Source organism: Pan paniscus, chromosome 9 (genome assembly GCF_029289425.2).
Source record: "Pan paniscus chromosome 9, NHGRI_mPanPan1-v2.0_pri, whole genome shotgun sequence".
Taxonomy (NCBI): Eukaryota; Metazoa; Chordata; class Mammalia; order Primates; family Hominidae; genus Pan; species Pan paniscus.
The window spans coordinates 72958332-72983230 of NC_073258.2; the positions used below are offsets into that span (position 1 = coordinate 72958332).

The 24899-nt window shown below is 49.0% G+C and overlaps 1 protein-coding gene across 26 annotated transcripts in view; it reads right to left on the bottom strand.

Moving 5' to 3' along the window:
* NUMA1 (nuclear mitotic apparatus protein 1) overlaps positions 1–24899 on the bottom strand; it is a 77354-nt gene that overhangs the window by 5481 nt on the left and 46974 nt on the right. For 13 of the 26 annotated variants that reach the window (XM_008968657.3, XM_014346907.3, XM_063608639.1 and 10 more), the window contains 17 exons: positions 20840–20925; positions 15922–16001; positions 14709–14791; positions 13983–14063; positions 12849–12936; positions 11141–11264; positions 10483–10640; positions 10056–10173; positions 9843–9960; positions 9347–9487; positions 8072–8194; positions 4559–7924; positions 4065–4106; positions 2444–2512; positions 927–1046; positions 622–840; positions 343–500 (listed from right to left, as the gene is read on the bottom strand). In XM_008968657.3, coding sequence (XP_008966905.1) covers positions 343–500; positions 622–840; positions 927–1046; positions 2444–2512; positions 4065–4106; positions 4559–7924; positions 8072–8194; positions 9347–9487; positions 9843–9960; positions 10056–10173; positions 10483–10640; positions 11141–11264; positions 12849–12936; positions 13983–14063; positions 14709–14791; positions 15922–16001; positions 20840–20925 — 5174 coding nt within the window. The remainder of the gene's footprint in view (positions 1–342; positions 501–621; positions 841–926; positions 1047–2443; positions 2513–4064; positions 4107–4558; positions 7925–8071; positions 8195–9346; positions 9488–9842; positions 9961–10055; positions 10174–10482; positions 10641–11140; positions 11265–12848; positions 12937–13982; positions 14064–14708; positions 14792–15921; positions 16002–20839; positions 20926–24899) is intronic. The other 13 variants (XM_055093733.2, XM_055093730.2, XM_055093736.2 and 10 more) reach the window with 1 other exon arrangement.

Here is a 24899-nt window from a genome sequence, read left to right on the forward strand (position 1 = left end):
GTCTTAATAGCCGGTCTCCAGTGGGCCTTCCTGGCCTCGCATCTCAGCTTAGTCACGCTCTTTCACAGCCTCTGTTCACACTGCTCTTCTCTGTCAACCTGGCACACACACCTATGGATGCTTTCAAGACTCAGCAGGAGCGATAGCTTCCACGAAGCCTTTCTTGACCACTTGCTTTTTATTCCAACTGTGCCCTAAATAGACATCTGGTATAATACCCGTTTTTCTTTATTCTTCTCTAAGAATAAATTTAGATCACATCTTATTTATCTCACTAGGATACAGCCTGATAAACAGCAGGCACTCCATAAACAGACATAGGGAGGAAGGCTGCCTCCTGACCTGGTGATACTGAGTGGGGTCCCCTCCTCGCAGCTCAGATCCAGGCTGTCAATACTCAAGTCCAGCTGGGGCTTAGCCTGGGGCTCACGGCTCTTTAAAGCATCAGTTGCCACCTGGAATTTGCCCAGGTCTCGAAGCTGCTGGTCTGCATGGGCAACCTGAGAAGGAGAGGGCCAGGGAGAGAGTGAAGAAAAGCCTAAGGCAGCAGTGGCCTAGGAGGAGAGGGCACAGGGGTCCAGTGGAATAGGAGTGAGGTGAGTCTGCCAGCCAAATTCTTACCTGTGCCTCCAGGCTGCGCACCTGGGCAGTAAGGTGGCGGCAGGTCTGTTCAGCCTCCTTGGTCTTCAGCCCAGCCTGCTGTAGCTCATGGCCCAGCCGTTCAGCTTCAGCTCGCAGCTCTTTGTTTTCCTTCTGCAGCTGCTCCAGGCTCCGCAGCTGCTCCTGCAGCTCTTGGTTCTGCTGCTTCTTGGCATCATAATGTGTTTTGGCTTTCTCCATCTGTGGGCAGAGAGGGTGGGTGGGTGGGTGGGGTAGAGGTTGAAGGGCAGGAGGAAGGTGGCATGGGCTGGGGCTGGGCTCCTTACCTGCAGCTTATAGTGCTCAGCTGCCTGCTCCTTCTGGCTCAACTGGGCTTGCAGTTCATTCAGCTGGGCCTGGAGGCGCTGGGCCTCCTGCTGGCTCTCGCCTCCCTGAGCCTGGACAGCCTGAGAAGAAAGGCCACTCAGGAAAGCTGGTCTGGCCGCTCTACCCAAGTCCGCTTATCTGCACCAGCCACTGGGGCTCCACAGGTGCTTCAGACTCCTGCACTGTCTTAGGAAGCAGAAGAAAACCACACCACCCCAAATACACTCTGCCCAACTACAGTCTACTAAACCTGAAGCCCACACGCCCTTCAGTCCACATCCTTAGTGGCCTTTCCCTGACCAGCTCCTGCCCTATCTTTGCCTTCTTTGAGACCAGACACAAAGTGTCACACCCTCTTTGCATGCACAATCTCCCCTAGGAGGAAGGGAACCAATCCTCAGGGAACACCCAGGTGCAGAGCCTAGAGTAAGGCACTTGGCATGTGAGCTCTCTTAGGACAGGGGAACTTGTTTCTCCTCAAAGCCACTCTGAGAAGTCACTTCACCCTCTTTTCAGAGGAGGAAACTGAGTTCAGAGATTTAAGCAAATTGACCAGAGTAACAGTGACTAAATGGCAGAGTAAGATTTGGTCCACCTAACTCCAAAAGCCCATGGGGGCTTATTTATGATGCCCACACTGCCTCCTGTCCAGACCATAACTCCTTAAGAGCAGGGCCTGATTCTCTGTCCATCTGCAAGGCCAGCAAGTGCTTTGCTGTAGATAGAAGCATCCCCTCTTTGCCTCTCCTAACATAGGACAGGCCCCACAAGGAGCAGAATAAACATTTGTTTATTGCAATCAAGACATGCTGTGGCACCATGGTATGAAGGTGAGCAGGAGAAATGAAGCTCTGAGCTCCCAACAACTCCTAGGAGCCACCAGGGCTTTAGTGAGTCCCAATGCCACTGGTGCCCAATTCCTTTGCCCCTGACTGAAGGCTGTGAAGCCTAGAACTGCAAAAAGCAAGTATTAAACCAAAGAAGGTGACACAGTTGATAGCATTAAGAATGTTATTAAACTGCACTGTAATATTCAACACTGGTGACACTCTCGTTCTTTCCCTGCCCAGACTATCTAGACTTACATTGTCCAAAAGAACTTTATGCAATGGTGGAATGTTCTGTATCTGCGCTGTCCAATACAGCAGCCACTAACCACATGTAGCTACTGAACGGGGGCACAGTGTAGCTAGTGTGATTGAAGAACTGGATTTACTTTAATAAATTTCAATAACCACACGTGACTAGTAGCTGCTGAAGTGGACAGTGACAGTTGAGAGATGGGAACCACCCTGGTTGTCTCTCGAGAGCTCCCAGAAGACACATGCAGGGGCTTCTAAGCCACAGGCTTCCTAGGAGGGCTACCTGGAATGCAGGGTGCCCCTCTTCTGCCCTGACACCCCCCACGGCCCCAGAGCTTAGAGAATAGCTTCCCTCCCCTGTCCAGAGGCCAGACCCATTCCCCCAGCTGCCCCACCTTCAGCTTCTGCTGCTGCACCTTGCTGGCTTGGTCAGAGTCAGCCAGTTTCTTACTCAGTTCTTCCACCTGGGGAGGGAAGAGGAGGACAGAAGACTCAGGAGGACTTCCCCTGGATGTTCATCCTGGATGTCCACCCATCATGGGGTTTCCCAGACCAGGATCCCCAGTGTTCCTAGAATAAACTCAGGCCCTTTCTCTGGCCTCCAATTACGGAACAGCCTGCTGCCCAGGCTGCTTGGCAGGGCCTGAATGAGGCAACCTAACACACAGATGTTGCCAGGGCCACCTGTTCTTGCCTCTACCCTGAGCCTGCAGAGACAGAGGCCTGCCCAACCCCTGTCACCTCCAAAATCAGGAGAATTGACTCTGGGGAGCCGACACCTCACCACCACCTTGCTGCTGCCACACCCTGCAGCCACAACTTTCCCAGGACCTAGTCTGTAATTCTAGTAGACATACTCAATGAATTCCCATGCCTCCCTCCCAGAAACTGCCAAAGCCCAAGCCCACAGATGCTCAGACCTCTTCCCAACATCCACAGGCCATTAGGGCTGGTGCTAGCAGCATGGCTGCTGTGGTTAGCATTGGGGAACAGATTGCTGGAAGACAAGAGCAGGGGCAGCACATGTACTCCAAAGCCCACCCCACTCCTACAAAGAGGAAGAGCACAGGGAGTAGGGGAAAAGAGAGAACATAACAGCCCCATGCACCTTTGGCTGCTCCAAGCATTCTGGGAGTTCAAGCATGACCAGGCAGCACAGGGGAGAGGCAAGGGCTCCATTGCTAACTGTTTGCTATTCACTTTGATTGTCCCCCACTATCACAGGCTCCTTAGAGAAAGAGGAGGGCCCAATTTTTCAGCAGCCCTGGGGTGGCTGGGTAGGAGAGTGATGGAGAAAGGGTGCTCTATAGCCTCGATGTCTCAGAAACACCAGCTCTATAGCCTCGATGTCTCAGGCAACACAGAGATGATTCCCATGAGAAAGAGGCAGCCAGACCAAGTGACCCCCACTCCCCCGCCCCCATCTGGTATAGACCCCTCCTGCTCCTTCACCCTCGGTCTTCCTGCTACAGACATCTCTATGCTGTGCTCGGGGTTAGAGCCCCAGAAAGTGATGGGCAAGTGTCCTAAGCCCACAATCCTCCCTAACCTGTAGGGGCTGCCTCACCTATCACCTTCAAGGCTTCCATAAAGCTGTACTCTGGGAAAAAGGGACACCATGTTAAACAAGGCCGACACGGTAATTCTGCTGTTCCTCTTAGTTGGGTATCCTTAACTAGACACAGTACTTGGGAAGTTTTAGAATCCCAAGGATTGTGTCTGTCATTGGTTCAGGGTGGGAAAGATGAAGCCAGTGCTACCCCTTGTCCCTGATAGGCAAATGAGAGAAGGTGCAGAAGGGTGGAGAGGCCGACCTGGGATGGGTGGGATGAGGCCTGAGAGAGCCCAGCACACCGCACTCCTGGGCAGCCTGGGCCTGGATTCCATGGCTTGACCCTGCCCCCTTCACAAACAGTTCACAACAGGAGCTGGCGGAGGCAAGCTGCAGCCGGGCTCATGCGCCAAGACTGGTCACCGTTTAAGCAGCCAGCATTTAGCGAGGACCTCAGGCATTACCTGCTTAGTTTGCTCTCTCTGAAATACCTCTAGCTGCTCCACCTGTACATGGGGGAGGAGCAACAGAGACAGAGTGAGATGAGGCCAAAGAAGCACCAGCCCTGCTGCCAGGCTGACCTCACTGAGGCTCTGATACTTTCCCCTAAGGAGCTAGATTGACAGTAAGTTTAAAAATGCCAGTTAGGCTGATTCTAATCCCCAGTGGCTCCTGAGGCATCCAGTGCAGGTGTGCCTCTCAACAGGCTGGTGGTCATCACAACTTGACTCTCTAGTGACAGAGCCTTCAGGGGAGGGGAGGCCACTGACATTTTCTTTAGGATGACAGGGGCAACAGACTTGAACTCCACCAGCCACCTCTCCTTTTCTGCCACCCAGTGAATAAGGAAAGGCAAGACACTCCAGTGTAGGAGCTAGAGGCCCTGCACACAGAGGATCGATGTCCCCGTGCTCTCAGCTCCTGATCTTTGGGAGGGTGGTTGGGCTGAGTACCTTACCTGGGCAGTGAGTTTCTGCCTCTCTTCCTGGAACCGCTGCCTCTCCTCCAGGACCTTGACCTTGGCACCCTCATACTTGGCAGTCATCACCTCCAGCTCCCGGGCAGTGCTCTGTGCTTCTCGCTGCACCTCAGCCAGACGGGTCTCAGCATCAGCACGTACGGCTGCCAACTCTTGGACATACTTCTCCCGGGCCTGGTCCAACTCCACTTCCAGAAACTGCCGGCCAAGGTTGGCCCGCTCACCCAGCCCCCGGTTCTCCTCTGCCAGCAGGCCATGCGCCTTCTTCAGCATGCTCAGCTGCTCTGCATAGCTGGCCTTCTCTGCCCGCAGCTGCTGAGCTGTTCGCTCCTGCTCTGCCACCTTCTGCCGCAGAGGAATCAGCTCCCCAAGCTCCCGCTGGGCCCGCAGCAGCTCTGCCCGCAGTCCCCCAGCAGCCTGCTTGCTCTGCTCCAGCTCCTCACGGTGGCGTTTCTCGGCAGCGGCCTGCTCAGCCTGCAGCTGCTGGCAGAGGTGCTTAGCTGGCAGCAGCTCACTCACCAGGGCCTGTGTGCTGGTGTGCTCGAGCTGCAGGGTGGAGAGGGCCTGCTCTTTCTGGAAGAACTTCTCCTGCCACGCCTTCAATTCTTGGCCCAGCTCCTCCGCACGCTCAGCCTGTGAGGTCAGCTCCTGCCGCAGGTTCTCTGAAGCCACCCGCTGTTTCTCAGCCTCCTCCCGGAGGCTCTGCACCTCCTCCCGCAGAGCAGAGCTGCGTTCTGCAGCTCTGGCACTGTTGCTGGCTGTCTCTGCCTGCAGCAGGCGCAGCCTCTCCTCCAGCTTCTGGCTCTTCTCTGACTCGGCCATCACCAGCCGCTTCAACTCCTTGCTCTCCCCCTCCTTCTCCAGGACCTGGCGATTCAGGATGGACACCTCCTCCTCCAAGCTGCTGATGAGGCTATTTTTCCTCTCAGCCTCTTGCCGGCCCCGGGCCACCTGGGCCTTCCACTCATCTTCAGCCTTGCTGTGGTCTTGTACCTTGGTGTGGAGGGCAGCCAACTCCCGTTGGGCCGAGGCTAAGGCACTCTGACTGTGCCCTAGCTCCTGGGCCTTCTCCTCTAACTGGCCCTGCAGAGTCTCCACAGCACTGTCCCGCTCAGCCCGGGAGGCCCGCTCAGCCTCGAGGCTGCGTTCCAGGCTGTCAGCCTGCTCCTGCTGCTTCTGGCATTGCTGTTCCAGCTTGCTCACCTCTGCCCGCAGTGCCTCCAGCTTGGGGCCTGTTGGCTCTGTCCTGCCAGCAGCCTCAGATTGGGCTCCTGAGCCAGATGCGTGCTCCTTTTCTTTCTTAGCCAGCTGTTCCTTCAGTTGCTTCACGGTTTGCCGAAGTTCCTCCAGCTCTTTTATCTGGGCTGCCTCCAGACCACGAAGCTTGGCCAACTCCTGGTCCTTGCCTTCCTTTTCTGTCAGGGCATGAGCCAGTGCCTCTTGCAGGGTAGCGAACTCCACACGCTGCTCGTTGAGGGCGTTCTGCAGCCGCATCTCAAGCTCTGCTCTGGCCGCCTTCTCCAGGGCAAGGTCAGCCTGGGCACGGCCCCGCTCCTGGGTCAGCCGCGCCACCTCCCTTTCCTGCTGCCCACGCTCCTCCTGCTGCTGCCCCTGGCTCTCCATCAGCGCGGCCCGCAGCCGTTCCAGCTCATTGCCCATCTGCTCCGCCTCCCGCTCCATAGCCTGCAGCGCTGCCTGTGTGCTGCAGAACTGGCGTCCCTGTTGCTCGTCCAGCCACTCGGGCTGTCTGTCTCCTGCCCTCGCAGGCTCCTTGACTAACTCCCGGGAGGCTGTTTCCTGGTGCTCACCTGCCTTGCGCACCAAGGTCTCCAAGCGGGCCACCTCTTTGCTGGTGGCAGCCATCTTTTCCTGCAGAGTGGAGAGGTCATCTGCAAGCTTCTGGGCCCTGACTTCCTTCTCTTGGACCTGCTGGAGTGCTCTGGCCAGGTTGGCATGGAGCTCAGCTAGTTCGTTCTGCTGCCGGCTTATCTGGAGCTCGCTGTGGGATTCTATGCCTGCCACCTTCTCCTTTGCCTCCTGCAGCTCCTGGCGGGCCTTCTCACATTCCTCCTTCAAAGTCATCAGCTGTTCCTGGAACATGGCGCCATACTGTGCCTCCTCTTGCTGGCTATCCTCATACCGCTCACGCCAGGCAGCTACTTCTTTGACGAGCTGCTCACACTCACTCTCAGCTGTGCGCTGGGCAGCCATGGCCTCTGCCAGCTCCCGCCGCAGGACTTCAGTCTCAGCCTGATGGGCCTCCCCAAGCTGCTGTAATCGAGCCTCCAGCCCCTTGCGCCCAGCCCTCTCTTCTTCCAGCTCCTTTCGTTCCCGCTTATGCTGCTCCACCAGGCTTCGGGTCTCTGCCTTCAGCTCAGAGATACAACGTTGCTGCTCTTCCAGGGCATCTGCAGCCCTGCGCTTCTCCTCTTCAAGGCTGCCCTTGGTGACCTTCAAGGACTCTTTGAGGGCCTGGAGCTGCTCCTGGAGCTGGTCCTTCTCCTGGGCCACCCTTTCTTTCTCAGTTGCTTTTTGCTGCTCAGACCGCAGCTGCAATTCTAGCTCTGCAACCTGGGCCTGGGCCTCATGCTGTTCCTGGCGGGCTGTCTCAACACAGGCCCGGAGTTCCTCCACCTTCCGGCTCAGCTCTGCCTTCTCCCGCTGGGCCTGTGTCACTGAGGTCTGGGCACTGTCCCGGGCTTCATTAGCCGCCTGAAGTTGCTGCTGCAGAATCTCCAGCTTGGCAGCCTTCTCCTTCTCCAGTGCCTCCAGCTGCTTGAGAGCCGTATCCCGCTCCCTTAAGGAGGCCTCTCGCTCCTCTGCAGCAGTGGCCAGTTGCTGGGCATGGTCCTGCCTAGTTGCCTCCTGCTTCTCCGCTACCTCCTTCAACTGCTGCTCCTTCTGCTTCAGGCTACTGCTTAGCTGCTCCACCTGGTGGCGGAGGCCCTGGGAGGCCTGTTCTTGCTGTTGGAGGGTCTGTGCTAGCTGGGCCTGCTTCTCTTTGGCCTGCTGCTTCAGGCCAGCCAGTTCTTGATCCTGTTGCTGGATGGTGGCATTGAGTGTGGTGAGCTCAGAGGTCAGAGAGGCCACCTGGGCAGTCAACCGGGCCCCACGAGCCTGGGAGGCCTGCTCCAGCTCTTCCTTGGCCTGGCTGAGGTTGGAGATGGAGCTCTGCAGGTCGGTGATCAGGCTAGACAGCTGCTGCTTTTCTTCTTCGAAGTGGTCCCGCTCAGCAAGCAGCTTGGCTTCCTGCTGGCCTCGCTCAGTCTCCAGCATCTCTACCCTGGCTTGGAGCTGTGTGTTGTTTGCAGCAAGAGTGGCTGCCTCTTGCTTCAAGGTTTCCAGCTGGTGGTATAAAGAAACAAACTGGGATCAGCATGACTCCTCAGTCATCAAGCCTCCTCTGGAAATGGAGGAACACCAGGAACCCAAATGTACTGAATGTGAGTCCACACCAACCCGCAGCACACAGGTCTTCCTGTGCATTCCTACCTGCAAGACATCACCCAGCACCTCGCCCTTCTCCTGGGGTGGGTTATCCTGCAGCTGGGACAAGTGTTCTTCCAGCTGTGAAAGTTTTCCCTGAAGGATTTCGTTCTTCTCTTCAAGGCATTTCTGGGAGTAAATGAGACCCATGTGAACAGACAGGGGGAACAGGCACCAGATTACCACACAAGCCCTCATAAACATCAGCAAACATGGGGCCCATCATCTTGTTACCAAGATCTCCTTTTGCCCTGGCCTAGAAAAAAGCAGAAACCATGGAACTGGAAGCATGAGGGACCTGATTCTCTAGACCTAGTTCTAAGGCACAATAAAGTCATAATGTAACCTGCTTACTACTTCCCCAAGGCTGCTGAGTTTACTTCAAATTTCCTTACCGTATACCCTTCCTCAGATAAGTCTTGAGTCCTAGATTATCCAAATCACCACCAGCTGCCCACCATCCTCTGGGCAGCAATACCACTGGCAGCAGCTGCAGCAACCCCCAGTCCCAAACCCACTTCTTCACCACTGTTCACTAAGCACCTACAACAGGCTATGCTGGGTTCATCCCTAAATTTTTTTTCTTTTTTTTTTGAGACAGAGTCTCGCTCTATCGCCTAGGCTGGAGTGCAGTGGCAAGATCTTGGCTTACTGCAACCTCCACCTCCCAAATTCAAGAGCTTCTTCTGTCTCAGCCTCCCGAGTAGCTGGGACTACAGGCATGCATCACCACACCCAGCTTATGTGGGAGGCAGCTATTACCATTCCTCTTACAGAGCAAGAACCTGAAGCAGATGCTAAGTGCCTTGATCAAGGGCTACATGGTTATTAGTAAGTGGCCAAATTGGGTTCTTACCAATAGTAACAATCACAACTGGTTCACTGAGAGCTTACTTTACACTACACGATGTGTGAAGTGCTTTACATACGTTTTCTCATAATAGGTGATGAGGCAGCTACTCGTTACTACTCCCATTTTAGGGAAAGGATGCTTAGAAAAACAGACTGATTAACTTGTCCAAGATCCACATCTTGTGAACAGCAGAGATAGGATTGAAAGGTGTACTATAAAGTGAGGGCATTGACTGGGGAAAAAAAAAATAAGTTAAAAAAAAAAAGGTGTACTAGACTGAAGCCCACAATCTTTCAATTACAGCACACTATTGAACCTTGAAGAGAAAGCAACTTAATACCCAAAGGCCCAGAAGAGCACAGTGGTAAACTGGACTCAGCTTTGCACATGTGGTCAAGACTGTGGCTGTGACCCCAGCAGAGGGTTACCTTGTCCTGCAGGGCTGCGCTGAGCTCCTTCTCCAGCTGGGCCTGCTTCTCTAGCCACTCCTGAGTGGACTTGCTGTGCTCCTCCGTCAGCTCATTGAGGGCATCCTGTAGCTGCTGCAGATGACTGGCAAACTCCCGCAGCTGAGACGGGCAAGTGAGAATCCCCATCACCCAGAGTCAATGCTGACCCCACCACTGCTGTCTGCTCCCAGAACCCAGGGGGCTGGATGCCTCCAATTATCCTGCCAACCCTCTAAAAACCAATCACAGCCATCACACCTCTAATTCAGAACTACAAATCAACATTTAGGGTCACAGCCCAGTACCCGGGAAGCCGCCAATTATGGGACAAGGAAAGGGGCAAAATATGCAGGTCTCTGGAGAGACTGAAGCATAAGACAGGTGCTGGGACATTCTTCTCAACCCTCTCTTGGGGAGCCTTCCAGACCACCTCAGCCGTGAGGGGCCTCCATGCACACACCACCTTAACACCCACCTTAAAGGAAAGGTCTCCATTCTCCTCCGAAAGCTGGTTGATTTTGCGATCCATCTGGCTCTTCTCTGTCTTCAGGTCCTGGCACTGCTTCAGGGTTTCATGCAGCCGCATGGTAAGGCTGCGTGGGAGGGAAGCAGTGAGAAGAGAGTATGGGTTCCTGGCGGGGTGAGGGGAGGGGCTGGGGCCTGGGAAGGAATGCAGGGAGAGCTGTACCTCTCATTCTTGTCACGCAGCTCCTCAAGCTCCTTGGGCTCCAGTGGGCTGGCCGCCTGCTTCTCATTCAGCAGGGCTAGGCGGTCAATGCGCTGCTGCATCATGGCTATCTGTGCATCTGCCCAGAGTGGAGGGAGGAGGAGAGGAGAATCAGAACTATGTGCACGAGGGAAACTATGTGCACAGAACTATGTGCACAAGGGGAAGGGAGGAGGCGGCATAGGGAAGAGGAGGAATATGGTATCCAATCTAAGGGAAAGAGAAGATGGGGACAAAGACAGAACCTAGCTTCCAGGAGGTCAGCCTGACCACAGGCCCAGGGCTGAGCTCTCAGCTCCAGGGGCCAGCAGAGGGGATAACATGGGAGGCCAGGGGACATCCTTCCAGCAAGTCTATTCACACATCTGCCAGTGTGCCAGCCACCTACCCTTCTCGGTGAGGAGCTTGCGGTTCTCAGCTAGCTCCAGCTCCAGCTCATCCCTATTACTTCTCTCATCAGCAAGCTGCTTCTTCAGCCGTCTCATCTGGAACTGTGGGGTCTGCAGGATATCACCCATGGGAGAAGCTGGAGAACCTGAGAGAAAGCTGAGGAGGGAGAAGGCCCATATGCATTGGTAAGCGCCTAAGATCTGAAGCAATCAGCAACAGGCAGCAGTAAGGGAGCGGGGTCTATGGAAGTGTGCACTAGCAGCTGGGAGGCCTGTGCACCTGGGTTGTTTGCAGTGCTACCTCAAGCCTCATGACATGATCTTGGGAAAACTTTTCTTCTCACTGCCTTAATTTCTTTGTCAGAAAAAAAAAAGTGATATATTCTCCTTGGCTCTGCAGAGATGTGCTAAGAGAAGGGACTTCATTGTAGAAGGGTATTCCATAAACAGGGAACAGCTTTTGAGGGAGGCCTTCTGCACATGACAAATCCCAACCAATTCCCCCAGTTAATACTGGGTGAGGTGAGGAGATCCCAGATCTACAGGATACTCTAAGCACTCCCAGAGGCTGGTTAACATCTTAACTCTAGAAGTTAGGAATGTGAGGAATGGATGGATGCTAAGGCCCTATCCCAGGAGGAGAGGCCCAGAACATACTTGTTCCCACTGGAAGAGGAGGCAACCTTCTGTAGCTCTAGGAAGCGAATCTCCCTCTTGGCCTGGTGGCTAGGTGGGGAGAGCTCTTCAGGGAATGTGCTAGAACAGGTAGAAGGCACAGGAGCTGGGGGTAAGAAATAGACAAAATAAATCAACAAAGGTTAGTAAGAAGGTGAAAAGATTTGCACCTTTATGCAATTTGAGAACTCGCCTTAGTGGGAGTATATCCATGGATACTTATATGTAAACTATCAAGGAAGGCACTGGGCAGAACCTGAAACCTGGTGCCTGGGTTATCCAGAGTTCCGTGTCTCTAACCAAAATGAAGTGCAGGGCTTCCATTTCTACAGAGCATCATTACTCAGAGCACAGTGGAGTGAGGGTGTCCTCTGGCTCAGAAACTGCACCAAGTGCTCAAGATTTTTCCTCGAGTCCATACTGCAGAGACGGCTTGGGGAGCCCTGAGCAGGATCTCCTCGCAGCCCCCAACAACCTTTCCTATCAGAGCCACTGGCCACCATTTGGAATTCATCCCCCCTGAAGCCTTGCACCTCCAAAATGCCCTCCTCCTCAAAACCCTTCTCTTTCCGTGGTTCCCGTGACCCCTTTTGTAGGACTCTCCTACCTCTAATCACCCATTCTTAAGTCTCCTCATCTGCTCCTCCCTCCTCTACCCACCCTCTAAGCTCCCAGAGATCTGATGGGGCCTCTTGGCTCTGCCCATAGTGCCCACGGCTTCAGTGGCCATCCAATGCTGACTTGCAAACCTATCTTCTGGTCCAGAGCCTGCTCCTGAATTCTGGACTCACATTTCCAACATCTCCACCTGAAGGTCTCATGAGGAACCTGAATACAAGGAACATCAAACTCAACGGCTAGAACTCGCCTAGACCTCCTTCTTACATTCCTATCATCCACCAGCTGACCTCTTCATCAGAAGACCAGCAGAACGATCACTCTTTCTACTGTAGTACCAGCCGAGGTCATTGATATATTCCGTACTTAGATTCCTTGTCATTATTTCCTGGTTTATGTATCTGCCTTTCCACCTAGAACATGCACTACATGACGGGAAAAACATTTTTTAAAAGACTGTGGGCCGGGCGCAGTGGCTCATGCCTGTATTCCTAACACTTTGGGAGGTCAAGGCAGGTGGATCACCTGATGTCAGGAGTTCGAGACCAGCCTAATCAACATGGTGAAACCCCGTCTCTACAAAAAATACAAAAATTAGCCGGGTGTGGTGGCGTGCGCCTGTAATCCCAGCTACTCGGGAGGCTGAGCAGGAGAATTGCTTGAACACGGGAAGTGAAGATTGCAGTGAGCTGAGATCGCACCACTACACTCCAGCCTGGGCGACACAGAGAGACTCTGTCTCAAAAATAAAAATAAAAATAAAAAGACTGTATTCTCAGCTTCTAAGCCTAGAGTAATGATTCTTTAAAAAATAAAAAACAAAAGTAGGTATGATCACGTGTAAATATCCTACATAACTGCTGCCAGGCAGCAAGGAGGAGCTCCATAGGAACTGAGATGATACAACATGGCCCAGAAATCGACCTACTTCATTACACACACTTTTCCTGAGCATCAACTCTGCCTTGTGTTGGGGACAGAAACAAACCCCCACCATACTTGACAACTCAGGATCCTAGTATTCCCCATTTCAGAGATGAGGGGATTCTCAGGAGTGTGTACCTATACTTACCTTTCTGTAGGAAGTTCTCTAGGTCCTCATTAAGGTTTAGCCCGTCCTCATGGTCCAGCACAAATTTAAGAATGACAGCCAACTCAGCCTGGGCCACAGGGAGAAAAAGAGCATCACTTAGGTGTTAGGCCTCTGAAGGGACGGCTGCCAGGAGCTCCACCCTGGCAGTGCCAGTCCCCGGCTCCCTCATGCCCTAGGAGCCTGCTGGATCCCATTCTCCCTCTCAGAGCTGAGGTCCTATGACCCAGCCAACAACATTCAACTAGAGATATGTTCACCCCACTTGTCCCCTTCCCTCCCACCTCCCCTCAAGATGTACCAAAGTCAGAGTTCCTGACTGACTTAACTCCTGACCACAAGTGAAGTGACTGTTAAGGAAAGTAACACAATCAGAAAGTTGCTTTTATTGTTATTGTTGTTAAGAAACAAGATCTTGCTCTGTCACCCAGGCTGGAGTACAGAGGCACAATCATAGCTCACTATAACCTCCAACTCCTGGAGTCAACTCCTCCTCCTCAGCTCCCCAAGTAGCTAGAACTACAGACACACACTGCCACACCCAGCTCATTTTTTTTAAAAAAATATTTTTTGTTGAGACAGGGTCTCGCTATGTTACCCAGGCTGATCTTGAACTCCTAGCCTCAAGCAATCCTCCTGTCTCGGCCTCCCAAAGTGCTGGGACTATAGGCGTGAGCCACCACGCCCGGCCAGGAAGCTTTTATATATAACTATGTTGGCCTCTTCCAGATGACCCTACCAGAGGAAAGGATGAGATAAATGAAGTGAAAGTTCTGTGGGGAAAAAAAAACACACACACACAGAAACACATATAGGAACAGAGAATAATTTCTACATATTATCCTAAAACACATTACAGTTAAACATATGCACATAAAAAAGGACTTGAAAGTACATCCTTTAAAAAGTTAGCAAACTCTAGGAATGAGTTTATCGGCAACTGTTATTTCCTCCTGCATGCTTTTCAACGTTTCCCAGACTTTCTATGATGAATGGCAATAATTGCTATAACTGTATTTTTTAAAAGTCCAGTATCTGCTGTTCAAAGAAAAACAAGTCAGGTGAGGTGAAGCATGGGCTAGGCCTGCTAGGTGGCATGGAGGCACAAGGGCTTACCTGAATTTTATATTCAAACTGTTCCCAGTCCCTGGGACTTTTGGAGCTCATGGTAGAGTGGTATAAGAGCAGCATGGTCATCTAGAAGCCAAACAGGAGGCAGTCACTGAGTGGGGCTGTCTCTCTTCTCAGTGCCCCCATTCTGGGCTGTTCTGGGGACTCTGAGCTATTCCGGTGACTCTTCTAAAAGTCCTGGAATTCAGCAATCCCAGGCCACCATCTTTAACAGCTCCAGGAAACACTTTTTTTTTTTTTTTTAAATTAAGGATAGTGTACACTGTACAAAAAGCTGAGCACCAAGATTCCTGCATGGCTCAATTCCTGGACTCATGGAACCCTGGGTGTGAAGCTTTAAGTACCCTCTATAGGCCAGCACCCAGAAAGAGCAGAGGGAATGACTTAAGACTGAGCTATAATAAAAATATGGTGATAGCCGAGTGAGACCTGATTTCTGCCAGGTCTCTACCGAGGCCCACAGTAATGGTCTAGTAAACCATTGTTTGTTTCATAATCTCTGTCATAAGATCATGGGCTCCTAGAATCCTTGGGCTAAATTAGCCTCTGTCTCAAGACAGGTGGCTGCCTGGTTCTACCTCCAACGTACTAGAGCCCCAGAAATAAAGCACCCATCATCTCCCCTTGGGTTAAGAGAAGGCCCTGCAGGGTCCCTCAGGTACCATCACCCCAACCCTGCCCTGCCTCCCCAGTCTGGTATTCCATAGGTACCTTCGCCAGTTCCAGCTCTGATCCCTCTAGCACCTTCTGTGCAGATACCAGGCATTCTGGGGAAGAGGGATGTTTTCGATTTTCTGCAATGACAACAACGTAGAAAACAGGGTGAACTTCCTGGAAACCATACCTGAGATCCCAGAACACTGAAATCTGGGGAGCAGAATGGCTATCTCTAGTGGGGCTATGAGATGTAGGGCTCCTTACTCCTATGGCCTCTTTCCCCTGCCTTACAATTTTCCATCTGAAGTCAGTTCTATCCTGGGTCAATCCAAGGGCTACAGGGATAATGGAAGAAGAAAGCAGCCTCGGAATTCACAGCAACTCTGGGTCATGATGTTGCACTCTCCCAACCACTCACCAACTCTCAGCACCACAGAGGAAGAGCCCAGAGATGCCAGGTCACTTTAGAATCCTGTTCCAACTGAGGTCACAGAGGAAACCTATAGCTGAGTCAGAAGAGGACAACTAGGGATACGTGACTCTTACACTGCCCGAGGGTCTGGGCTCAATTACTATCACCTAACTTTATCTAAATATAGCCTCACCTTTCCTATAATTCTCTAGGGGTGGAGATGGCAGCTAGCTCCCCATGTCAAAGACGAGGACTCTGTGGTCTAAGGCTGGACAAGGGGAGGGGAACTGAAAAGCACTGTACTAGAAGCTTTGCATGTGTTCTTATTTAATCCACCCATCCACTTGAAGAGCAGTTATCATCTCCATATTATAGACAGGGAACCTATGTCCAGAAAGGTCACACAAGCAGTGAGGGGGGTCAAGATCAATCTTAATGTGCCTCTGCCCCTACACCTATCGCCTAAGCAATTAATTCAAAGTTATCTGGGAAAAACAGTTTTTCTTGCAAGGGAAAGAGACTCATTCTCTCTCTTCTGTCTCCTTGAAGTTGGGGGAAACAGAAACTTAAGGTGCTCAAAGAGTTCAAAGTGACAGGTCCCAAAAAGTAACCTTCTGGCTCCACCTAGATCTCCAAGAAGGGCTCTGGGACTGAAGGGACACTCTTCTTACACCAACTGATGAAGGCATCACAAGACCCAGGGGATCTGAACCAGCTGTTTTCATCTTTGTGTTAAAGAGTGGGGAGCCTTGAAATTTTTCTCCTCCAGACACCCATGAACTAGTTCCTCTGGACTCTCCAATCCCACGAGCTGAGGAAGCAGCTTCTTCATAGCTGGATAAGAAAGGTGCTTACTCTGCAGAAAACTGCACACAAAGTCCAGTCTCTCTGACACCGGCTGCTTCAAGATTTGCTGTCCCTCTTCAGTGCCATGGCTAGAAAAAGAGCAAGTATTAGGAACAGAGTATTCAGCAATCTTTGCCTCCTTGCTGCTGCATTTCATACTACCTCCCCATTCCTTCCAGTCTTGATCTCTGCTGGATCTGGAAGAGATCCAGATCAGATCCTGGAGGCAGGTGACAGATACCAGGACACCATTTATCCAGATGGAACTGTGTGGTGGGTGGGAAGAGGGGACTTGAGGCATGGGGTTCTTCTGGAAGAGATGGCACTCTGCCATCCTATTTGCAAACATAAAAAAGCTCTGTGGAAAGGGGCCGAGAGGAGATGGAGGCAGCACAGATGAACGGGAAGCTATATTACACCATCTGGAATGGCTCAACTCTAAACTGTCAGGAAGCCTGGAGAACACACCTAGGTTAAGAGTGAGAGAAGACCATGGGGGGGGAAAAACATCCAAGAACTGAAAGAACAGGAGGAAACAAGGCTCTGAAGTGACAGGGTGAAGTTCCCCCACTAGGCTGAAGGCTGAGATGGCAAAAGCCTCCCAGAGGAGGATCCCAGGGACTAGAGTGTTGTTTGTTTGTTTGTTTGTTTGAGACAGAATCTCGCTCTGTTGCCCAGGCTGGAGTGCAGTGGCACGATCTCGGCTCACTATAACCTCTGACTCCTGGGTTCAAGCAATCCTCCTGCCTCAGCCTCCCAAGTAGCTGGGATTACAGGCATGGACCACCACGCCCGGCTAATTTTTGCATTTTTAGTAGAGATGGGGTTTCGCCATGTTGGCCAGGCTGGTCTCAAACTCCTGACCTCCACCCACCTCAGCCTCTCAAAGTGCTGGGATTACAGGCTGGAGCCACTGCGCCCAGCTAGGACTAGTATTCTTGATTAGTGGTTCTTGTCTGTACTTGCTTAACTGGAAGAGCGGGCAGTGTGAAGAGAGCCATGAGGACAGGGAGACAGCAGGGGGAGCTCTCACACAGCCCAGGAGGATGAGGCAGGAGAACTGCTTCAACCCAAGCGACAGAGATTACAGTGAGCTGAGATCATGCCACTGCACTCCAGCCTGGGCGACCGAGTGAGATTCTGTCTCCAAAAAAAAAAAGAATACTAGTCCCTGGGATCCTGCTCTGGGAGGCTTTTGCCATCTCAGCCTTCAACCTAGTGGGGGAACTTCGCTGGATCCCCTAGCTAACTGCAGTTCCATTTTCAGAAGCAGCAGGTGAAATACCACTTCAAGTTAGAAAGCTGAATTCTCTAGGCTACAGTGGGAGATCCTGATTAGTGGGCCCCTTGCTTCTCAGAATCTAAACTCCTAGTTCTTAGCGAACTTTCTGGAGGGCAGGGCAGGCCCAGAACCTTCCAATGCCAGAGACATCCTGCAAGCATAAGCATCATCCAAGCCAAGACTATGAGTGTACCTCCCCCCATACCCCATGTGATTACACAGGCTTCTTCCAAATGAATCCCCCCCAGAGGCACTCTGTCTGGATAGTTGGTCTGAGATCAGAGACTCCTACAAAGTCTTGAGGAGATGCTAATCTCTTACAGACTCCCAAATGAGCCATTTTCCCTACCCACCCACAATCTGGAATGTTGTGACTCCTTGGCTCAGTGTAGAGCAATATTTACCTCTGAGTATTCCATTAACTAAAATAAAAAGAGGTTCTCAGGTGAAATGTTTAAGAAATGCTGGGTTAAACTGAACATTTTTTATAGAAGAAGATACAACACGCATTATTTCCTAAACCTATTTGACCACAAAACCCTTTTCCCCCACCCCCCACAAAGCCTGGTTTAAGTAAAGCTGCATGGAGCATACTTCGGACAACAGTAGTCCTAGAGAAATCCAGCCCATCCTTTAAGACTGTGTTGAAGTCTCATCTCTGTCAGGAAGCCATCCACAACTCCTGCCAGTCATGCCTCGGCTGTCCTCCAGGTCTTCCTGCAGCACTCATGAATGCAACTGCACCATTTACAACTGCCCACTCCAACTGCACTAGCTGAAAGCCAGGAATAAAGTAGGTGCTCAATACATATGGGCTGACTGACAACTGAGGGATGCTTTTTACTGAGAAGAGCAGAAATAAAAGTCAGCAAGACAAAAATGTCAGAACTGTAAGTTTTCTGGCAAAATGCCTCCACTATACTCTGTTATTCAAGCTTCACAGCTATCAAACAGACGGGACAGCCTTTTTTGCTTTAGACTATTCACGCACAGAAGAACCGAAAGGGAAACTTGTCAGAGGGGTTGATCCCAGTTAATTTTCCCAGAGAGAAGGCCAAGTGGCCAAGCAATTAAACCCTCAACTCCCACAGCTTATTTTTTTTTTAATTTTTTAAAGAATTATTTTTCTCAGGGTGCCCCTTGTCCAGTGTGCAGACAGGAGCCACCCAACTCCCACAGCTTCTATCTACCCTCCAACCTTGCCATCCTCTGCTGCCTTCTGCTGAGAACTAGGCTGCTGATTTAGGTTGGCACCAGTAGCGGTATCAGAAATGTAAGAGCCAGAACATATTAACTAAGAACCTCCATTTCCCAAAAGGAAGCTGGTCTGCATTGTCCTGGATCTGAGATGGAGATTAGCATTAACTTCGGATTTCAATATCGCCTACCTCCAAGCCCCACTTCTACTGCAGCCTAGGTTCAGGCAACACCCTAGAAGACAACTTGCAAATGAGCATCTTGAATTTTTGGCCCTTCCTATGAAAATTTCCTACCAGGTTATAAACCTACAGTGGCTAACCCAAGGACAACATACATCCTTACTCTTGGGCACATCTACTGCTCTTGTCACCAGGCCAGGGAAATTTCTCTCTTCAAAAGCAAAAGTTCCTTGATCTATTTTGAAGTCAAAAAAGCATGCTGCCCCATATTGTGTGTTACAATACAAGGCATATTATACCTGGCTGCTTCACTTTTAGTGAGGTTAAAATTAAACAGAGAGTTAGGTATTGCCAGACTAATGGTTTTACCACCCATTAATGTCAGGTGCCTGGATCTGTCACTTCCTTAGGGTTTGCAAAATAATGATTTTCAACAGAAGTTGCAAAATGCTGACTTACAGGTGGTACACAACCCCAACTATGAAGTATCCTTGACAAAAAAAAAAAAGTGAATCAAGCTTAGATCTAATTATCAGTATATAGGCAACAAGGGGAATAGTGGAACAAGTTAAGCCGTACCATAATAATGCAATTAACAAAATCCAGGATATAAGGATTTCTATAAGATTAAAAAAAAAAACGAGGTGGTGTCGAGTGGGGAGAGAAAAAAGCAGGAAACAAAACTGGTGAGAGGAAATGACCCCCTGATGAAAGATCTTAAACACCAGGCTGAAGATTTTAGATTTCTACCTATTAGAAATGAATATTCACTGAGGTTTGATGAAGAGTCACTGAAGTGTCACAAAGAAAACAAGATTTGAGAAAGATTCTTGAGACCTCGTGCATAGGAATGAACTGCAATAAGGGCAGATTAGAGAAGAACTAGGCCATGAGGGCCTAGTATCCAGAATGAGGCAGAGGGAGGGACGCTGGATATAAGCAGAGAGGATGATGACCAATTAGAGATCAGCGCCAAGGAGACAGAGAAGTCAAGATGATGTTGAAATGTCCTGCCTGGGTAACTGGGAGAGAAAATGGTAGTGTCTGGACCAAAATAAGAATAGTGACTTCTTTTAGAGGTACTAAGGCAGGTCCTGGTTAGAGCCATATGGAGTATTAAAAAATCCTGTAAGATAACCCACGATCAACACACACTTCAAATAAAAAACCACTTTAGCAGCAGACCCATCTGTCCTGGGCCACTTGGCCCCACTAGACCTTGCTGATAGAGAATACCAACTCATCTCTTCACTCAACAAACATTAACTAAAACCTAATCAATGTAGCATCCTAAGCTAGGTAGGGAGGACCCCAAGATGAATCAGACACAGTTCTGGCCTTTGATAAGCTTAATTCTACCTTCTTTCCCTATCAATGAGCTGTTACCTATGAATAGGTAGCTAAAGTGCTTGCTTCAGAGATATGAGTCCCTGATACCAGTTCCTAACTGCCACGTATGGCACATAAAACACCTTCAACACTTCAGTCTATCCTTGGCCTGGGGCAAACAATCTAATGTGCTTTTTCTTAAAAAAAAAAAAAGATGACAACTGACCTATGCTTGGTCCCAGAAAGGTAGGATACTGGGAGGAAGCCCCACTCTATTCATTTCCGAGATAACTGTGACGTTCAAAGGAAATGTGCTAAAGACACAGACCAAAAGGCCAAACTACAATCCTTGCTGCATGGTAACAACAAGCTTATTAAATGCTCATGGACCTCAGAAAGCAAGTTAATTGAGGCAGTAAAAACCCCAGAAGTGTATTTATTTTATAATGGCTTAGAAAGAGGCATATCTGTACTGTGCTAACAAGTTAGAGATGAGATTTCTAGGTGTTTCTTCTTTCCTTCAGATGTCAGAGCTTCCCCTTTCTTCCCTCAGAAGGTTGCAAAGAGGGCTTGTGGCATAGGGTAGGGATGAGTCAAGAAAGGAGGGTTGTAGAAGGCTTCTGGTGAGACAAGAGATGGGGAACCCAAGTGAGCACTTGGAAGAATGTGAGGGCGTGGAGCCTTGGAGGTTCTCCTGTGCAAGAATGCAGAAGCCTCAGGATGGGACAAGCGTAAAACCTCTCCCATGGAGTGGTACAGTGACTGGAAGATGAGGTCAATGTATTCTTGCCTTTAGGCCCCACCCTGGCTTATGATGTCCCAATCCTTCCCCTGATTTCTGGTCATAGCCATCATCAAGTAAAGAGAACAAGTACAGCCCCCACCCCAGAAATCAGCTTTGCCTTAGAGGCTAGAAAGGGGTATGGTGCGTACTCACATTCTGTCAATGATCTTGATGAAGATGCTGCAGTCCTGGAGCTGCAGCACAGCCTCCACAGGGTCAGCCACGTGTAGACTGTTCACCTGTAAATCAAAGGGAACAGCCTAGTGAGACCGTTAGAAGCAACGTGGTTTGCTCCTTTTCCCAGAGGCTTAATGTGAGTGCTTACAGTTGTAGGCTATAGGAATACAAGAACTGATGATTCTCAGGTTTTTAATTTCAGGAAGGAGTGCTGTTGCACTCACTCATCCAGTTACAGCCATCTGAAATGCAACCATCAGAGAGCCCTTCCTTTGGCTTCAACTAAATAAAAGCTTAAACTTTCCTAAGATGTTCCAGCACTGGGAGTATTTTGGAAGGATACACCAATAAATTGGTACTACCACTGCTTCTAAAGAGAGGAACTTGACAGCAGGGAGTCTGAGGTGGGAAAAGAAAGGCTCTTACATTATAACTCTCTGTAGCTCTTGAGTGTATTATAGCTCTTTGTATTTCTTGAACGTTTACATTATAAGTTTCTGTATCCCTTGGATTTTTATATTATAGCCCTTTGTGGCTCTTGAGTTTTGAAATATCTATTCAAAACTTAAATATTACATATATGCCATACATTCCCACAAAGATATAAAATCTTATTAATACATTTTATATTATAGCCCTTTGTGGCTCTTGAGTTTTGAAATATCTATTCTAAACTTAAATATTACATATATGCTATACACTCCCACAAAGATATAAAATCTTATTAATACATTTTTATTCTTTCCACACATAAAGCTTTGGCTGAGGGGAGAAGGGAAAAACAATAGGGGAACAAGATGATTTTTTAAAAAGGGGGTGGAGGGAGCCAGGCGCGGTGGCTCACACCTGTAATCCTAGCACTTTGGGAGGCTGAGGCGGGAAGATCACTTGAGCTCAGGAGCTCAAGACCAACCTGGGCAACATGGTGAAACCCTGTCCTACAAAAAACACAAAAAATTAGCCAGGAGTGGTGGCACATACCTGTAGTCCCAGCTACTTAGAAGGCTGAGGTGGGAGGATCACCTTAGCCCAGGGAGGTCGAGGCTGCAGTGAGCTGGGATTGCATCACTGTACTCTAGCCTGGGTGACAGAGCAAGACCCTGTCTCCAAAGGAAAAAAAAAAAAGAAAGAAAAGAAAAGAAAAAAAAAGGGGGTGGTGGGGGATAAAGAAGAGGAGCTGGGAATTTCAAAGAAAAACTTCTTAATTCTAATTTAGTTGCCTGTTTCCATTCTTTGGCTTCAGATAGGCATACATTTAAATCAGTTTTTACCACTAGAATATTCACCAGGGGTCACACGCATCAGGTACACAGGTTATTCAATAAGTATACATGGTCGACCTCTACAGGAAAACCTCATGAATTCCACAGGCACTACAGTTCAGAAGTAGCCTGGGCTGAAGTTTACGTTTTTATTACTATAGGAAGAAAGGGTTTGCTAAGTTAATTATTCACATATTCAACACTAAGAGGGGAGAGAGACTGAGCCTGCTTTAAGAAACAAGGTATTTTAAAGAACTTCAGCATAGTGGTTATGTGCAGACAACTAGATTCTATTGCTTACAAATGTGTTCTCTATATTTGGGCTGGGAGCCAGTACATACACATTTTGGGCCCAGCTCCTCCACAAACTTGCCAGCAACCTTTGTTACAAACTTTATTTCTCTCTGCACTAGTTTTCTCCCTTGCCAAATGGATGGAATCCCTACTTTATCTACTTCAAAGGACCAGTGTGAGCTCAAATGGGATTATGGATGCAAGAACACATTAAAAAATATAAAGTAGGCCAGGTGCAGTGGCTCACACCTGTAATCCCAGCACTTTGGGAGGCTGAGGTAGGGGGACTGCTTGAGGCTGGGAGTTTAGGACCACCTTGGGCAACATAACAATACCTTGTCTCTACTAAATAAATAAATAAGCAAGCAAGCAAGCTGGACATGGTGACATGTGCCTGTAAGTCCTACCTACATAAGAGGCTGAGGTAGGTGGATCATTTGAGCCCAGGAGCTGGAGAAGTTACAATGAGCTATGATAGTGTCCCTGCACTGTGGCCTGGGCAACAGAGACATCTCAAAAAAAGAAAAAAAAGAAAAAAGTAATAAACATAAAGCACTATTATGGTTAATAAAATTAAAATAATGAAGTAGACATAACATTTGCATTTCTTAATAGTTAAGTTAGCTGCATGCACTATAGAATTAAGAGGATTTTTAAAAATCAATGATTTCTCTACAGACATGATAGTATTTATTTGAGTTAAATACTTTCACATTTAAAAACAACTTTTAGGCCAGGCGCAGTGGCCCATGCCTGTAATCCCAGCACTTGGGGAGGCTGAGGTGGAAGGACTGCTTGAGGCCAGGAGTTCAAGACCAGCCTGGGCAACATAAGGAGACCCTGGCTCTACAAAATAATAATTTAAAAAAATTTTTAGCTGGGTGAGGTGGCTTGCGCCTGTATGCTCGCGTAGTCCCTGCTACTCGGGAGGCTGACGTGGGAAGATCGCTTGAGCCTGGGAGCTCAAGGCTACAGCGAGCTATGATCACACCACTGCACTCTAGCCTGGGCAACGGATTGAGACCCTGTCTCAAAAAAATAAATAAATAAATAAATACAACATTTAGGCTAGGTGTGGTGGCTCATGCCTGTAATCCCAGTGCTTTGGGAGGACGAGGAGGGAGAATCGCTTGAGGCCAGGAGTTTGAGATCAGCCTAGGCAACATAGCAAGACCCTTTCCCCAAAAAATTAAAAAAAAAAGAAAGGAAAAATAGCCCACCATGGTGGTGCATGCCTGTGGTCCTAGCTGCTCAGGAGGCTAAGGTGGGAGGCAGAGGATTGCTTGAGTGCAGGAGTTCCAGGCTGCTCTGAGCTATGAAGCTGCAACTGCATTCCAGCCTGGGTCACAGAGCAAGACCCTATCTCAAAAAGAGGAATCTTTTAGATGAATCCCAGTTAAAACAGATTAAAATTTTTTTTAACGTGAAATAAAATATGACTTATTGACGTCTTAAAGAGTTTGCTAATATATTTATAATATATTTTTACTGTCTTTTGAAAAAAGCTCAATCTAATTGGTCAGGACAGGTCATTGTAAGTTTTCTAGGAAGATTCTGAAAACTTCAGGCCAAGATTCCATTTTACCTGCAGAAAATGAAGAGACTGCCAAGGCTAAACCATCTCCTATCAATACCTGCAATCTAGGTAAAACATTCAAGGACTATGGATGCTTGTTCACTAACAAGACTAAAAAATCATACCAATTAGCTGATGTAAAGTCTCCTAAGGAATCTGGATTCATCACATATACCAATTAAGTAATAATCCAGCCACAGTTCCTTTCATGGATATAAAAAGATTTTTTCTTCCTGTGAATTATTTTTGCTCTCAAGTGAGAAATCATTTAAAAGTTGAGGAAGTAGAGAAGTTCCTTCATCTCTAGTCAGGGCATAAAACATGAGAGTGAGGACCAGGCTCACCACATAACTCAAGAGTTGCCTTTAAGGATTGCAGGGTTGCTTAAGGTTGTCAAATCTTAAAATACCCTGTAACAGTTTATTCATTATTAACTGCTGTTTACAGAATAGTTTCAAGCTATAATTTAAGTATTAATCAAATAAACCACTAATTTATTTTTATGTTATAAATTACTGAAAATTCAGAAGACAAAAAACAGAGCTCCCAATAATTCTAGTATTTTAATACAGGTACTTTTAGCATTTTGATGTATTTGTTTCGTTTTTTCTAGGTAATTTTTTTAAACTGTAGTTGGAATTATCATGTGTGAGTACGTGTATGTTCTATGCCACTCTTCTCACTAACATAACAGATGCATTATTTCATGCTACTACAGTTTCATAAAATTTGCTTTAGCTCCACAACTTTTGTTTAAATTGAAAACATTCTCTATACTATATTTATATATATTTTTAAGAGACAGGCTCTTGCTATGTTATAGGTTGGAGCCCAGCAGCTATTTACAGATGCAATCATGGCTAACTGCAACCTCAAACTCCCGGGCTCAAGCAATTCTCCCATC